Source organism: Calonectris borealis, chromosome 2, assembly GCF_964195595.1.
Source record: "Calonectris borealis chromosome 2, bCalBor7.hap1.2, whole genome shotgun sequence".
Classification (NCBI taxonomy): domain Eukaryota; kingdom Metazoa; phylum Chordata; class Aves; order Procellariiformes; family Procellariidae; genus Calonectris; species Calonectris borealis.
The window spans coordinates 85,655,245-85,673,597 of NC_134313.1; the positions used below are offsets into that span (position 1 = coordinate 85,655,245).

At 36.3% G+C, this 18,353-nt stretch overlaps 1 protein-coding gene across 1 annotated transcript in view; it reads right to left on the reverse strand.

The window, feature by feature from the left end:
- Positions 1-600: 600 nt before the first annotated feature.
- The window catches only part of CDH18 (cadherin 18), a 575,460-nt gene continuing 557,707 nt past the window's right edge, over positions 601-18,353 (reverse strand). Inside the window, exons 14-16 of the mRNA XM_075142498.1 lie at positions 15,735-15,852; positions 2,644-2,895; positions 601-1,103 (exon numbers count right to left, since the gene is read on the reverse strand). Of these exons, the coding sequence (XP_074998599.1) occupies positions 601-1,103; positions 2,644-2,895; positions 15,735-15,852 (873 nt within the window). The remainder of the gene's footprint in view (positions 1,104-2,643; positions 2,896-15,734; positions 15,853-18,353) is intronic.

Here is an 18,353-nt window from a genome sequence, read left to right on the forward strand (position 1 = left end):
GAAGGACATAATGAAATGACATCATCTCAATGCAACCTGCTAATTCAATAAGATTAAATCATCAAAGGACCATTTATTTAAGAGGACAGGTGTGGCTTATCTGTTCTGTAAAGGAAATGGACCGTTAGCACTTCTCACACTGATAGTAAACCCCATTGGCTACCTCACACTGGGATCACAAGGCCTAGAGCACAGCTAGAAATGCAACATCACAACCACCTGCAAGAGATTTGCTCCTCCGTTAGCTATCTTCCTAAACAGGCATGACCATAAACTTACTGTAACTTGGAGATGTTAAGCATATTGCAATAAAAATGTCATTGCTTAGCTTTACTTTAGGTATTGTTACAGATACGGTACCACGGACTTTATTGAGCAATTAAAAAATATACACAAGGGACAATAGCTTCTTTTTTCTGTATTTTTCAAAATTTGACTTTCTTCCAATTGGAGAACCCAGTTTCAAATATGAAAAGGGCACTTGTTCTACAGTAACTGCATACAACTTGCTCAGTTCCAAGTACTGTATTCATTTTTTGTTACTGTTGCTGCTGTTATATCTCCAGTTGCTTAGGAACTTCTCCGTTCTGGGAGTTACAACTAAGTTGTTCTTTCTGATTCTATTTCCCCATAGAGTTCAGCTAGCTTCTTGAACTCGGGTCCCCAGTCTCCAAGGTAATTATAATCCTGGTCAGAGTGTGTTGTGGCTGAATCCAGAGAGCTGATAGATCCAGCTTCTGATCTATGACCCTCATAGGCATATGTCTGTAGGGAGTCATACGGGGGCACGCTGGGGTCCAGATCAGCCTCTGCCAGTCTTTGTTTAATGAACTCCTGAACATCTACACTGTCAAGGCTTGAGGAGGGATGATGCCTGGGCACAGGCTTCACTTCAGGACGAACATCCCTCCGGTATTTTAGCTCCTCAGCAGCTGATGGATTCCGCAGTGCTGTGATGTCAAATGCTTCTGTGTCTTCTTCTCCACCGCCCTCATCATCATATGTCACAACATTTTCCCGGACATCTTCTTCTGAAATGATCAAGGGCTCCTTCTTGCTACGTCTTAGGGTGATGAAAAGGACCACAATTGCTAAAGAGAAAACTGCAGATATTAGATTAGGTTTAAAGTTTACATCTGAAGTAAGTACTTATATGCTACAGAAATAGCAGATACTAAGTCGTGAATACAGGGGTGTAATACTTTCGGGCTAATATTGGTATTCGGAACCATTACATCAGGCACGTGTCTGTAACAAATGGTCACCAAACCTGTCCAATATGGAAAAGAACGTACTTATATTCCTAAATGAGCAATGCCTTTGTTGTGTAACGTGTTACCTGAAGATGGATTACCGTATGGCTGGAAAGCACCCATGAAATCCATACAGCTGTGTTTCGACATAGCAACATGCCAAAGTGCAACAGGCTGAGACCACACAATTAAGGGGAAAATTAATAATGCTGTACTGAAACTACAAACTTCCTATACAGCCTTGTCTTCCAAAGGGCCAGTAAAGAGCACTCCTCTGCTGTATATTTTCTTTATGGGGATTGCTGAGGTTTCTTGAGACAATAATGAAATTCACTAGTTAGATTATCAGAGATCTCATAAAGGAGATAAAAGGGGATAACATACTTTCAGTTAAATGAGAAATGAGTAACTAAGGCTGACATTTTTCAGAAGCATTGTTAAGAGCTTTCAGTGCTTCATTAAAAAGATATTTAGCATATATATTGAATTGAAATGTAGCAGGTTTATTTTTTCTGTTATGAATATTCAGTCATGGATGATAAAATGTAAGATTATAAACTAAATGTATCACTATACATTTTAAAACAGCTTTCTGACAAGGTAATTCTGAAGTAACCTGTGAGAAAAGTAGTCTTTAGAAAATGTAGAGCCTTTCGAAAAAAAAAAATCCTCAAAATCTCCTATATGGGTCACAGTGCAATTCTCATTATTTCTTGCTGTCTCTATAAGAATGCAGAAAGGCATGAGTAGTACAGAGATATGTACTCAGCAAGTTTGCCTCTGCCAGGAAAAAAAATTGAATATTAACTAATAGGTAACATTCAAATTAGTCTGGGCAACAAAAAAAAAAGTCAAGAGAAAATGCACTTGCAGGGGCATTTTTCTGATGGAATCATCTTACAGTCTCATATGTCCCTTGCCCCTGCGGATTATGTTGTGCATTGCTGTCAGTTTATCCCACAAAGGTAATTAAGAAATGGCTTTTGTACAGTGCTAATGGTGCTTCTTACAGTGTAATGCATTTCAAAAAGCTTTCCTCATCTCTTTTCTATCATTTTTCACACTGTTCTAGACATAGAATTAGAGTCAATGGCTTTTTGAAATCCTTCCAAATTACAGAAAAAGGATCTGCAGTGCTAATTACCTGATAACCTCTGAAAAATAATTTGTAGTGGATTCCAGATATTCATGAATGTACTTTAAAGGCATTTTCCCCTATTAATTTTAGCTAAACCTTTCCCCCCTAATCACAGCTATGTGTTTCTAATTACCTCCTACTACCAGGCAGCCTCTGGTTCAAAAACATATCATATTAAAAATTTCTGCCCTGTGACATTCAGAGAGCCAGTGGAAGGATAGCATTACTTACTTAATATTGAAAATGGCTTACCAAGAAGAATGACAACACAGAGCAGGATTGCGATTAAAGCTCCAGTGCTCAAGCCAGCCGAGGAGAGGAAAGCTTCAGCATGGCAAGTTCTCACTCGTCCATCTCTCTCGCATGCACAAACCCGAATTGTGAGAGTGCTGCTGCTGCTGAGAGGGGGCACTCCGCCGTCAGAAATCAAAACCGGGAGGTAATAGATATCTTGAGTGGCTCGACTGTAACTCCTTCGTCTTGTCAGGATACTGGCTGTATTATCTACAGTATCAAAACCAGAATATCATATTAATGAAGCAAAAAATTAAAAATGTTATTGACTGTTTGTTTCCCGTCGAGTAGAAGCACGGGGCATCTTAAAACTAGACAGTCCTAGAAATTGCACAATCTAGAATTAAAACTTGACAGGAAGCATTTGTGACCAGCAGAGGAAAAAGAGGAGGCAGAGGAAAGTAATTAGCATTACATAAATAAGATTATTGTGCCTGTCTTAGAGTCTAAATGAACTTTGACAAACATTTTAGGCCCAGTTTCCAAGTGTTTTAATACCATGTTACGCTGTTGGTAGTATATGGACCCTTGTAAATGTGAATACCTGGAATTCTGAGAATATCTGTTTTGGGATTCATCCACAACATAAAATCCTCTTGATTCTCAGAAGAATGTTAAAAAGTCTTTAGTAAAAGTTAAAATAAGATTTCCGTGTTTTACTGGTTTTGGTAGGTTTTATAGATCACGTGAGCTTTCAGAAAACGATGGACAGGACAGTAGCCAAAGACTCATGCTGTGGGGAGGTCAAGAGGAAGAAAGAAAGGGAAGAGGGATGGAGGAAGGGAAGGGAAAGGAAAGGAAAGGGAAGAGAGCAGATATTAAATGTTCTAAACTGGTAGAGGTTAAAGGTAAGTAAGGAAAGGGGAGAGAAAATGGTGTAAGATTATGTCACCGTTATGTTACCTACAGGTCCATCTGGCATGTATTGCAGTCAATGAGAATACTAATGCTTATTACATGCACATTGCAAGAGTATTTGTAGGCACTAATTAGGATAGTAAGTTGCCACCCATATCCCTTTAACTCCAAGAAATTAAGAGGCATGAAGAGAGTGCGGGGGAAGAAACACTACGATAATATACAGTTACATCTTATTTTCATACGTGTAAAATTTAATTTCAGTTTTTTGCCACCACTTTAAAAGTACTGGCCTCTGAATAAGAGCCCACAGATAAATTGAACAAAATTGGAGACAGTGAGAAATCAGAGACATGAGCAGTTGTAGAGAGAGAGAGAGATAGGGACTGAGAAATGGGAAGAGAGATTGGAAGAAATGAGCTCTCCTCTCGTACTGTTTGCCCATGATTAACAGTCACACAGTTTCCAAATTGCAGGGTTGTGAGTTTGGAGTTTTTTAACAAACAACTCAGGGGTGATAAGTGCAAAAATACATCTGCTGGGTTTCTCTTCCTATTACAAACCAACCACAAAACTACTTCTTTTTCCTTACCACTGCAACTACAGCATTAAATAGGTTTATCGTAATCTATGGAAAAGTGAAGTGTGTAACACTTTGTGAAAATCTGTGCAACAATACTGCTAGTGTGGCATATTTTAGCCCGTAGGACTGATTACTTTCCACATACATATTTGAACGGAGGAGTTAAGTTTTTTTTTAAACTGGATACAAACTGTTTACCAGGTGACTACTCTTTGTGCCACATCTTCTATTGAGCTCTGTGCCAAATTTTAAAATATTCATTTTAACTCACTTCTCTCAATGTTTTGTTTTTGTATATCACCCGACAGTGGTACTGAGAAAAACTGATAGTATAGCCCCAAATCAGCATATCATAACATAATATATTTGGTAACAGGTTTCACACAAGAAATATATATGAGGTGGGAAGTAATATCCTTGCTGCTGAGCCGAAAACTGATGCTGCAACTGCAGCATCAACTGCATTGAAGTTCAATGGCTTTTCTTCTTCACCCCCCTACTTATCTTCTTGGAAATCTCCAGCATAGTGATTTTGATATAAAGTCACTAAGTTTTGTTCTTCTAGTTTGCAGTGGGTGCAAAATATGATTTTTATTTATTTATTTATTTGCAGTAGGCCTTGAAGTCCTCTTGTGCTTGTTCATGTCAAAGTATACTTTTGATGACTGAATCCCAAGATTGATGCCAACTTCCTCTTTAGAGGCATGACACCAGCCACTTATAATGCTGTTTATATTCATTCAATTTACAGAACCCTATTAAAACCAGAATGAGATGAACAGATAATTCTTTCATCTGAAAAAATCTGACACAGAGTAAGATCATCACGTTGTGGAAATAATATTTGCATAGAGGTTATAAAATACCTATGATAAAACATACTATTTTCCTTACACAGTTGCCAGATACTACACACACACACAAAATAAAAAAAAAGTGTTTTCAATAACCTGCAGAAGAACCCCAACAGAGAGGTGATTGAAAGATATGCAGTAAATCAGTATTTTCTTTTGATATAGGGTTGTGGAAATTATTCCTATATACCTATAGCATATGACATGCAGAAATATTTATTTTATTTTTATAAAAACTCTGTTAAACTTTAGCTCTTCTCCATATTGCTTATGAAACCTTATAAAAACATACTGTGGTATTCTCAGTAATGCTGATTTTTTTCATTATCTTATTGTTAAGAAATAAATTATTTCCACATTATTCTGCAACTAGACTAGGGAGCAAAGTGTTCTCTGTTATAATTGAGTCAACTGATTGAAGAAATCAAGCTTGATAACACTGAAATTCAGATTGCATTTATTGCCCTAAAGCAGAGTGAACAGTGGCCTTAAGGCCATAATTACAGATTGTGGCCACGCAGGGAGGTCTTACTAGGCTCTGCCAGTCTAATTTTTTTTTTTTTTTTTTATAAGATATACAGAAAAGTCCCAAGTCTGATTTTACAAATTTGGACCAGCTTGTTCTTTGATACATGTGTGGTCTTTTAATTAAATGCTGTACATGAACAATCTCAGTGATCTATTTTAAAATACTCCTAAAACAAGCAAATAATCTTATGGAACATGGATTATAAAACGGTAGATTGCCTGCATGTCTTTTAATTTTTCAACACATATATTGGTATAATCAGGGGGTAAAGTAAGCAGCTGTTTTAACTCTCTACTATGTAATGTTGCAAAAAAAACTTTGCTTGCTTTTTTAAAATAATATCTCGCCCATTTGCCACTTTCTCCATTTTTTTATGTTGGACTGTCAGTCCCAACTTCCCTAATACTGCTGGAGGACACAGATAAAATCTTCATTGGTTCAAAGAGGGAAACCACCATAGAATACAAAATTACCTTCAGCTGGTCTGCCTGTCAGCTGCCAAAGCAGTGGCAGATTGAGCTCTAGATACAGCCCAAGAGCAGAAATAAACTCACGTATCTGTCATTAGTGGGGAATTTCAAACAAATACATATTTTGCATAAAAAGAAGTTAATGTTCTCAGTATATATATAAGGTGATGACTGCTGCTTCTGCCTTTCTACACTCAGAAAAAAGCATCATCATTTCCCCCATATGCATGAAAAACTCCGACTTTCTAGTTGTTCAGAATCTAATTTATAATTGCTTCCCTTCCTTGAAATGCAACTTGTTACAGATTATTAGCACAGCTCCTTTCTAAAAATTTCTCTTATTATCTCCTGCAGTTGCAGGTTGTTAAACAAAACAAGGCTGGGGAGTGAGTATGATCCCTGGAACACTGACTGTTCATACTGCTAAATTTTGACACTCTCCCTGGTATTTCGTTGGTCTGGGCCAGCTAGGACTTTTTCACATAACACCCAACCACAGTGGGAGTTAATTATACACACCAGGGACTCTTCCCAGCACTCAGTATGGACAGGAGTGCACCAGGTTTGTCTCCTCCGATTTTACACAGTACTTCAGATTATTCCAACAGCCTGAGGATCCTTAAGCATCCCTAAACAGCCTTGTGCTACACACTCTGCAGCACATAACTTCCATTTGTGACATGATAACACTGCTCTGTTGGGCTGCAATACAACTTTCACATCATTTCATAAACACCAAAAAGAAAAAAAAAACCATAATAATGAAATCTGAGCTCCATTGGGTACTACACAGGGTCCAGAAGAGGTACAAGGCTAAGTGGTACGTAATGTACCCAGCCAGCCTGTGTTATTAAGCTTCATTGCAAGAGAACAGTCACAGTCCTGTTTTTCTTTGTGGGTGGTGGTTCTTTTTTTTTTTTCTTTTTTTTTTCCCCCTCAGCACGAATACTGCCACAATAAACTAAAGTCTGAGTGGTCACCTAGAGATCCCCCTGAACTCATTAAAGAAGCGCAACACTCCCATATGCACTTTTTAGCACCCATACTTATCAACAGAAAGAGAAAGCAGTTTCACAGAAATGACAGTTCTAAGGAGAATTATATTTTGAGTTACAACAAATGAGAAGATGACAATCACACAACAAAGTTATCCAGAAATAATACCTTAAAAACCTAAGGCTATGTTCAAGGACTCAGCTTGAAATGTAATTCCCTATTGGTAGTAAGTGACACCATATCCATGAGCTAAGCATTAATATTAACATCTGTCATGTCTCTCATCCCAAAAGAAAAAATTCTCAGATCTTATACTGCTAATTCCAAAAGGTGACAGCAAGTGTTATTACCAATAATAAGAACAGTCTTTCATTTCTGCTTAATACTCTACTAGATTTCTGTTACGGTGTCTAAAAGCTCCAAACATTTCAGTTCAGCTACCTTGTCCATATAAGTAAGAAAATCCTGCAAAATTTTCACCATGTAAATTTTCCTGGGCCTACATCCAAAGAAGGCCCAGTATTCAAATCTGAGCAGGAAAGCATAACCACCTCCTTCCATCCTCTGGCATAAATCTAAAAAAGAGTGAATGGTCCAGTATCACTATACAGCTACAGAAGCAGTGATGAAAATGCAGGCTGGAAAGAAAAGCATCAGAGACCAAATATAATGAAAAAAACCTGAGGATTCCTGAGCAGGAATCTAGCAGTAATGAAAGGATTTAAGCACGGAGATTATTGGCAAAGATGTAAAGTAAAGAGCACTGAGATGTGAGCATGTATGCTATAAGAATAACTGTGGACAGATGGGGGGAAAATTGTAAGGACAATAAATAAAAACTGTGAGAAAAGTAAAAAGAAAAGACCAAAATGACAAAATGGACAAACTGGACAATTCAGATGTTACAGTGAAAAAGTTCGAAAAGAACTGTAATTAAACCATGCTTGGCTGGGGTGGAAGGTCTTGCCAAACAAGGAACTGACATTTTTATGCTGCACAAGATAAATACAAATTGAAAAAAATAGACATTTTTTCTTTTAATATTGTATTTGTTCTTTCAACATTAAATTGTTTTTCTTGTATCGTTAACAACATAGAGTTAAATATAAGACACAATTTTAGGCAAAGAAGGAGCCAGAATCAAATTTTTAATTTCAAAAATTTGCCATGGTTAATTTATGTTATTTGTATTCTCTTGAGTAATAACTAGATTTCTGTAGAAACAGATGTTACATGACATATACAGGAGATTCTGTAACAACATACACAATTCTAAGCATTCTCAAAGAAACAACGTAAAGCTTTTCCTTCAATGCAATTTCACAAATTTGAACACAAGTAAAAAGTATGATCATAATCTTTTGCTCACTGGCATGGAAATTTTCTGCTCCCAATATTATTCTCACTTTTATAATATAATTATCACTATTACTGTCAGTATTAGAGAGAGTTACAGATAGTAGCTCTTAGTGCATGCCTGTGTGTACACATAAATAAAATACTGGAAAATAACTCAGCTCTCACATACTATTCTTTCTCATTAAATCTTTTAGAATATTTTACAAATTAGATCTCTAACATTTTTACAGAGAAGGAAACTCTGTCTAAGGACTGATTTTCCGAAAGTCACTGAGAATCAAGGGTAGTGGAAAACGACCAAAGCTGACATTGGCATAATACTCATGTTCTAGTCAGAGCTCCACTCTTGAGGATAATTGTATGTAAATGTATGCCAGTAAAATGAATAGATAATAAAAGCTTAGCCAAACTGCAGTACCAACTGCATCCTGACAGCTATTCTGATGTTCTAAGCTTCTGTGTTTTAATTGTTTACATTCCTTATCAAAAACTATTGGAGGATCCATTGAGAGGGGAACTAGAAAGACAGCAACTTTTAAGAGAAGGATTTTAACATGAAACGAAAAAATCCCACAAACTGTGAAAGCTAAAGGCAGCCAAGTATGAAGACAGACACTGGTGACCTAAGAAAAGGTTTACTGAGGGGAAAAAAAAAAGTTGTATCAACAAAGTTAGTTTGAAAGGGAGGAGGGGAGAAATTACTTTGATACCTGAAAACAGATACAGCAGATAGACTGAGAAGACAAGTGTATATAGCGGCAATAGCAGTAGGATGATGAGAGCTACGGATCTGATTATTTTAGGCTTGGAAGGAAAGACCACTTTATCTCAATAGATTTAAACTGTGAACTTCACCCCTGAGAAACATGATAAGAACCAGGACTCGCTGGAGATGAAAGTTCTAGCTGCTAAGAGAAATTAACAACTCCAACATAGGGAAAGAAATATTTATCTGATTCCTTGTGGTGCACATTGCCCCATTTCATGATCTAAACTTTCTCGCATTTGGGCTATGCTTTGCAAACATGGCAATTAGAAGTCAAGATTCATCTCAAGTGGGTTTGAGGTTACACATGGGAAATTCTGCGTGGCTCCAACGCAGCAGCTCTTCACACTCTGAAGATGTGGTAGTTTATTAAGCCAGACTGCACACTGTATACAAGGCTGTTATCACATTCTTCTTTCCATCATCTCTGCCTTTTTACATTAAGCTTCTGAACTAACAAAAGAAAGGAGGGCATAGGAAAATCAAGGAAGCTAGGAGACAATGATAACACCATGGAAGGTGACTACTGGAGCACTTTGGAGTATACTTACATTATTCACAATTTGAGAATTCTTTTGACACATTATACGTTGCAGGCAGGCACAAGAGAAATTGAAGTAAAAAAATAGAGTAAAAACCTGTTTATAGCTTAAGGCATGTTTTAATTTTCAGCTCTGCTTATATCAGCAGTTCAACTTCCATAAATTTTCTGAGAAGTTATAACTGATTAAAACCAAAACAAAATATATTGGAATGATTTGCATTTCTTGTATTTCTAAAGTTAGAGCAGTTAATTTGTTTATGTGAGACTATATTGATAGGAATTTCTGTTTCATTTTTCTACTGATAACTCTTGTAAATATTTTTTTCTTTTGTGCTGATTTCAAATCTATTGCCAATGGGCTTCCTTTCTAGCTCACTGCGTAGCAAAAATGAAAAGCAACATAGCAGAGTTTTTGGGTCTGAAACATAGTTATTTGCTTATGGGTTGGTTTGTGAGACATCAACAGGTAGCAACACTGAAAACAAATGTGTGAAGAACCTATACACTATGCACTAACTTACCTACCTGAACAATCTTAGATCCAATTTTTTTAAATCAAAAAAAAGATCAAAGAAGTTCACAGGCCCGTGGAAGAAAAATGTCTCCCTCTGTGGTAGCTAGTCCTGGTTTTGTGTCCTTTGTACTCGTGGTAGAATTCCTTTTTCACTTTCATATATTGATTCTGTGATAATACCTGCTCAGGCATTCAACCTGTTTACAGTAACAGCACTTCTATGGACTGTGCTTACAGTCACCATGTATAATGCTAACTTTGCACTTTCTCAGCTATAATTTCTCTCAAGTTACAACTTGTCTCCTTTACAGGATGATATTTCATGGAAGGGCAGTAATAACTTGCAATACTACATAACTAGAGCAAGCATGCCACTTTGATGCAAATGTAGGCAGGAACTATGTAGCTGTTTCCCGCTTATGTTGGGTTGCAAAGTGGGGGTTTCAACCTGATCTCTTTCAATACCACTCCAGACAATCCAGAGCAACAAAGACATGGTCTGGTATCTGGCATGCTTATTTGCAACTTTAAAGCCCTGAAGACAGTTCACTGGCCTGTCACAGATGTTGTGTGCAATACGGTTGGAGATGCGAATTTTGCACATATCAGGGAAGAGAGATAAACAGAAACTTCTGCAAGGGAATTCACATTGGGATGGGCTTAATTACTCTCTGGAGGTTGCTCTTCTTAAATAACAGCAAAGCCAAGTAAAACCAATGGTTTTTTTAATTACTTTTGCTTGTAACACAGGAAAAATGTTAATTTGCATCACAGGCATGGGTGGATGAACACATTACAAATTTCATCTTATACAGATGCCATTGAACTCAATGTGGTCCAGATTTTATAGAAAAGCAGGTCTCTACTTCTGTGGGTATTAAAGTATCTTGTGGCATAACATTAAGAGAAAGGACTCTCCAAAGGGATAGTATTGGAAAAATGGCCTACCTTTGTTCCAACTCCAGAATATTCTCCATCACTGGGCATTTTTCAAAAGGCCAGATCTTTGAGAAAAGTGGGCAGAGGGGAAAAATGAAACCACAAATATTTTTGTAAAATGAAACCTTTGTCCTGAAGAAATAAAAGGAGAGGAGAACAAATGCTAAGCATTCTCTAGGGAGTTCTTCTTCCTTGAAAGTAAGGTAAACTTTGTCTACTTTCAGAAGTTGGCAGTCTCAATTTATTAAGGTAAGAGAATGTACAAATCTTATTGGCAGTGTTGGGTGAATGTGCACAGTCTCTGTACAAACCCTTACTGTCCAGGAAATTTGCAATATCCATTGGAGCATCCATGGTAGACTGTGTATCTATCTTGTGAAAAAATATACCACTGGCAAAACAGTGCCTTACAGTGCATAAAATTCATAAACATTCTCTTGCACCTAAGTGAACTGTCCTCTGGGGTTCAAACTTTCGCCAGCTCCCTGAAAAGTGTGGTATAACTTCTGAAAGAGGTCTCTAATAGGTAAAAAAATAGGCAGAAAGAGGGAATGGATTTTTAAAACTCAGACAGAGAGACTATGCAAGTATGTGTCTATATATTAACGGCTGGGGATATCATAACAATGACATATGCTCGCATGCATTTTCCATCAAACTAACAAATTTTGACAAATATATCAACCATTCTTTAAGCATCTGGAAAAATATTATGATTCTTGCAGGATAAAAAAAGTATAATTTTAAAATTCAGTACTTGGAAACAGTTTCAGCCTCTGTTCTGAAAAGGGTCTTTCATCTTTCCTCTGATTCCCTGACAGAAGATGCTTTTAGTCTCATATTGCCCTAGCAAATTTTAAATGGGCAAGCAAAAGCAGGTATTTCTGATCAGGCAAAAAGTGTAAATTTAAGACATTGCACACAAGTGAAAAAAGCATTTCAGAATTATCTGTGATAACATCCTAAAAACCAAAGTGACAAGAACCCAGACAACAATGAACTGAGTTATGTAGCATCTGAACTGTAACATGCAAGCAGTTCCAGATTTAAAAAGTATTTGACTGCTTAGGTTTTAATAGAAATTGCAACATTTTTCTGGGCAGAATAAATTGTAAACAGCCCTGTTTTCATTAAAAAGCCTTCATAAGTACAATTCCCAAACAAACAAAAAGGCATTTTCCCTGGGTTTGTCTTCTGAAATTGCAGGAAATGATTACAACTTCATGTGTTTTCTTTGTATAGCAAAGAAATTCTATTGCAGCTCTTGTTCTGTCTTGCTTACATGCGTACAGATACTGCATCATTTTGTTTGCTGTACTCTTGTTCACACTCTTAAGCCTTTACTCCCTCTGAATAGTACTTTGTCACTATATATAAAAACTCAAATAGCAGCAAAAAATCTACTGTAGCTTAAGAATCCAGTCAGTAGGGAAAAAGGTATCATATTCTGTCTTTTCAATTTTTTTTCTTTATAATGAAAATCATAAACAACAGAATCCAGAAGATGATCCAAGCAACTCTTAAGTTCTGCTGGACTGCATATTTGGCATAGCCCTGTGGCTGTCTCCTGACCTACATTTCCCTGAGGCTTTTAAGCTCTGCATTACTAGGGTGCATATTCAAAGGCTGGGGCTTTAACATTGTGGATTGTTCCTGAATAAAGTCACAAGTTCAGGCCCCAAAGATAAAAATTTAACTGGTCATATGATCAATTATCTGGACTGATGCATTAATATCTATTTCCTCTGCTGAAGCCATGGAATATTATTGACCTGAATCATACACATGCTGGGATTGTATATTGCTGCAGCCTATGCAGGTAGATAGGGACAAACTATGAAATCTTATGCTTGTGCAAGTCCTTTAGATTTCAGTCAAAGTGCATAGATATAAGCGTTAATATTTAAAGATCCAATTCAGTGCTGTAAAGTCTTTTGATCTTGTAGCTCTACTGATGATAATGGAGTAGGGGAACATTCATTCAATACTGTATTGGGGCTCAAAGAACAGAATTCTGTTGTTTGTGGTTATGAAAACAAGGGAAGAAAATGTCTACTGAGATTTTTGTGAAATGAAATCTTTCTCCTGAAGAAATAAAAGGAGAGGATGACTGGATCCAAAGATGACTGCAAGAGAATATCGCTTTGCAGTGACAGATAAAACTACCACTGACTGCTATTTTCAATGTGATATCAAAGTTTTGGTTTTTATCATTCTGCAAAACATTATTGAAAACTCTCTTAAGGTGACTGATGTAGTTTTTTTCTTTAAAAAACATAGCAGAACAAACAAACAAATAAAATCCTCGAAGAATGCCAGCCTTTATAAAATTATTAAATCCAGAGGTAAAAATAGCATTCTGATTATTTTTAACAGCTGATGCTCAAAAACATGAGTTTTCAAAAGTGCAAACTTGTCATAGACATAAGAAAAGCCTCTTCTGCCCACCATCTCTCAGCTATTTCCTAGAATAGAAAGCAACAGAAATTCCATTTCTGAATAGGAATAAGTGATAAATATGAAAGTTGTGAATGCTAGATAACTGGATATTGTGAATGCACTTTATAAGCATTTCACTGATATTTTACATACAGATTATACCACAAAGAAAAGGTACCAATAAAGGTCAGTGTTTAAACAATACAATCAAAGGGTCATGTGCCAAGCAAAATAGTGACAAAGCTTTTGTTTTAAGATAAATTTCTTGTTATGACTTGAGTAAAACTGTCATTGTGTTAATTATATGGGCAAATTGGAAATTGTGTTTCTGGAGTCTTTTTACGTGTAGAAGTTTTATGTGAGATGCTACAGGAAGTGCATACTTACTTTTTGTATCTCCTTAGGTGAAATAAAAACATAACGCACAACAGACCTTTACCTTAAAGGACAACTTTTCCAGTTCCCTTCCCTACTTTCCCCTGCCAAATCCAACTTTAGGATAGTCTAAACACTGCCTTCTGCTGTTGGTGGTAAAGTCATTGCTCACTGCTTTTGGGGAGGTAGCAAATACTTACTGCTGCATACTTATATCCAAAGCGTGACACTGCCACATTATGAGAAGACTTATGAGAAGTTCTCGACCTGTTATAAATCTGTAGGTAAACAGCTTATGTTGACATGCAGTCCTTAAAGTATAACACAGCATTTTCTACTGGTAATAAACACATATAATACGGATCATGATTAAAATATGTTCAAAACCATAAAATATCTACTTCATCATGAACCACAATTTTAGAGTTATTCAAAAGCACGTGTTGATGTAAGTATCTTGTACTGAAATGAACATGGCCGTGATCTCCCACATGAGATCACAGTCCAATACTCAATGAGTTTATTTGAATCTTAGACTCAAATACAAAAATACACAATAGTACACTTCCTTTTTCAGGAAGAATCATCTGGCTTTTGCTATAATGCTCCATCACGATCTGAGTGGAATTGGTATGCTAATCTGGGAAAGGGCTGGAGTTATCTCTTAAGGAATATTTTTAATATATTAATTAGTTCTTGAAATATTATTATGTTTTTAATATTGATAAGTATTGGATTGATCTCTTGGAACTGCAATATGAGGGCCATGAACCTAGTCCGAACAAATAGCATGACTTGATATTTTTCTGCTGTAAGTATAGTTAAACATTGGAACAAATTCTTTAGGAAGATTATGCAATCTCCATCCCTGAAAGGTTTTACAAACAGATAAAAAATAAGTGTAAAGAATAGTTTAAACATCACTGTATGTGCCATATATACCAATGATGGAGTTAATGCTTCTCAGTCATTACAGATGAGTAGTGATCTGTAAGATCTCAGAAGGTATTCCATGGCACTACTGCAAAAATATAACTGTAAAATAAAGCCAATCCCCCTCCACTTCCACACATGCATACAAAACCACACAATACACACATACACAAAAGCTCAAGAGGAAAGCTACAGACAAGCATTTAAAGTTTACTCTCATTTTTATCAGGCTGCAAAATGGAAACCATGAAGTTTCCTCAACAAATAGTAAGGCTGATTTTGTGATTTTTTGGAAAGGCTGGAGGATTCTTTGATTCAGGAAATGTTCAGAAACACTTGGCTGGGTGATTCTGAAGGCCCTTTTCCTTCTGGGCCTATCATTTGCTACGAATTTCTGATTGTACATTTTAGGCATACTTTCTTAGGAAGGGCATGAAGCGATAGACTATCATCCAGGAAACACTGAAGGACTGGCTCTTGGTATCATATGCGTAAAAGTAAACATGAATTCAACATTTATGCCCCTTAAATTCTTATTTTCTCCTTTAAACAATAACCTTCAATAACCTTGACAGTACCCACTCAGTGCTATTCATCTAGAAATAGACCAAATTGCCAACATCTTTTTCATTAATCCCATTTTTTGAAAACATTCCTGAATGTATGAAGTATAAATGCTAAAATAAAATGGAATATAAAAATAAAATGCAATATCTGATTATTCATAGTTTGCAATATGTTGTAAACACTATGTCCTTGATATCAGCCAGTTCAGTGATGACAGATTACAGTTTTCCCCTTCTGTCAAGAAACACATGGAAATTCTGTTCAATGAGACACCCCAGACAAAACAGAGACCCATTTCTTTGAGATTTATGTGTTTGATTTACCTTCATTGTCCCTTAGAGTAAAGTTGGGATTCAAAGAAAGCCCTTCATCAAGGGAAAAATGGAATCTTGCCCCATTTGCAGAGTAATCTTTGTCAGTTGCAGTAATAGTCTGAATTACCTGAAATAAAAATTAACAGTGAATGTGCTGAAATTTGAACTTGACCCAAATAGTACCTGACCTCAGCAGGATAGTCAAACCTAGCTTATTTTAATTTTCTACTTGACTGCTGCTAAATTCAACCAATGAAATGACTGGGCCATTAGCTTGATTTCTCTAGCATGAAATATTTTAGGAACCACACTTCAGAGCTAGATAAAAGCATCTAAAGCATCTATACTTTCTGACATTCTGATATGGTCGGGGCCTAGTACAGAGATTTTCACCAACTGCATTGCATCCTGGTGACTTTCAGAATTATAGTTTCACCTAAATATCTGTTTTTACGGAGCCAAAATTCAAGCTGAACCAGGATGGTCTATGCGGAGCATCATCTGCTTGCCATCTCAATAATTAGATGCACTTCAGTATTGGTTAGGAGAAATAATTGTTTAACCAAAATGGCAGCTATATAATACCAGCTCTCTGTTTAAAATTCCTGTTAAGAATCAGTTTTAAATTGCTGGAGAACAGAACAGGAAGAACAGCAGCTACTCCTGGGTTTAGTTTGGTTTGCCCAAAAGGAATAGAATTAAATGTAGCAACCATGTATCGGAAAGGTATTTTTGAAAGGTAGGACCTCTGCCTTCGAAAACCTTGGTGGTTTTTAAAGTTTACTTTCAACTAAAATTGAGCTAAGCTTTTGGAATGCGTGACCAAGCAATATTTCTACCTCTGCTTTCATTTTCATGCTGGGCCTGGAAGCTCAAGTGCTAAAGTAGAATTTAATAAAAGTTGTTCTTGTGATATAGGCAATGAAGCCTACACAGACTGCTGCACAGAGCTGATAGATATCCTGAGGGAAACGTAAAAGGGGGAGCAAAAGTGCTCATTTTCATGAGAATTCTTCTGTTCAGTGTTCAGCTGTAGTCTGTCTGGACTGAACCTGAAGCATAAACAGTGTGGGCTCAAGTGGTTTGGTCTGTTTTAAAACTAAAAGACAACACATAGTTCTCTACCTCCATTCACATAACAGAAGCAAAACAAATACATTTTAAAGCCAACAGAGTACAATGTTTATTTCATTGACTATATACAATATAGTACATTATATTGGCTATACACACCTAAGACAATTAACAACACTGACGATAATTGCTGAGAATATTTTAAAAGTTTGTCGTAATACTTTTTTGTTGAAGTGTAGCAGAATAAGATCAATCTGAAATGCCTACAATCATGCAGTTTACCAAAGTCACGCCAATATTGGTGAAAACTTTTGGCAAAAGCTAATTGTTCTTTATTGAATTTTGCAAAGGTGGCATATTTATTATTGAAAAAACTACCATGTAAAAACAGAAATATAAGATTACCTTAGATAGATATACTTAGTTAATAATGTTGAAATGGTATGGGCAAAGCAAGAAAAAAAAGGTGATGGAAGAATATTTGCAAGAGAATCAGTTTCTGTTATTACTCAAATACTAAAATTACTGTTGAATACTATACATAGCTGTAAAAAATTCAGATAAGACCTTAAAAAAAAGATATTAATTTAATAAACATTGTTTATAATTCCTCAGTGCTGTTTATCAGTGAAATATAAGTCATTTTGTCATGCACCTTCAGCTTTTATTTGACAGCCTAGTAGATAAACTTTTATCCTGTTGCCCTCTCTTACATAAAATGTTCAGTGACATTTTACAGAATCTTGCTTCAAGACTCTTCATGCCATTTTGCAAAAAAACCACCTTTGATCAAGACCTCAGTGCCACAAGACTAGCATAAAATTTATTTGTTTTGAAGACTAATTTTAAAACTCAATAAAATATATTGTCTACATTCCCTGATTTCACATATGGCAATTCAAGTATCCCCTGAATTCACCAATGTATGTAAAAAGTATAGCACCAGATGATATAGAAATCATGCTTTTCCCTGTGGAAAATAGACATTGCATGTGTAATAGGACAGGTCAAAATATTTTTGATGGAACTGTTCTTAAATAGAAAGTTTACATTCTTTCAGAAAAGGCTCTTGCTTTCTAAAGAAAAGATTTCTAAGACATTCATTCAGAGGTGAGGAACAAAAGTGTGCATCCTCTTGACAACCAAATGTACTGTTAACCCTTTTCTAATTAATAGGCCAACTAATTAACGGCCTATTAGCAGAGATTAACATGCACCCTACCAAAGCCGATTAAAATTAAAATGTAGATACAGAACGCCAGCTGCTTTAAAGCTTACTTGACAGCACTGAAGCAATGAAACTGAAGGGTTATGCTATTTTTTTAAAGGCAAGAGTTGGCAAGAAAAGAAAGAATTTCAAGAATGGAGGAGAACTAATTGAAGAGGATAGAGAGCAGGTGCTAAATTCTACTCAGATCTTTTTCGGAACTGAATCAATAAACAAGTAAATATACACACGACAAAATTATAGCAGAGGCGTTCCTTGCCAGCTAACATTGATTTCCTTTGGCTATTAGAAATAACAGCATCCAGGGTGAGGTAGCTCATGTTGGC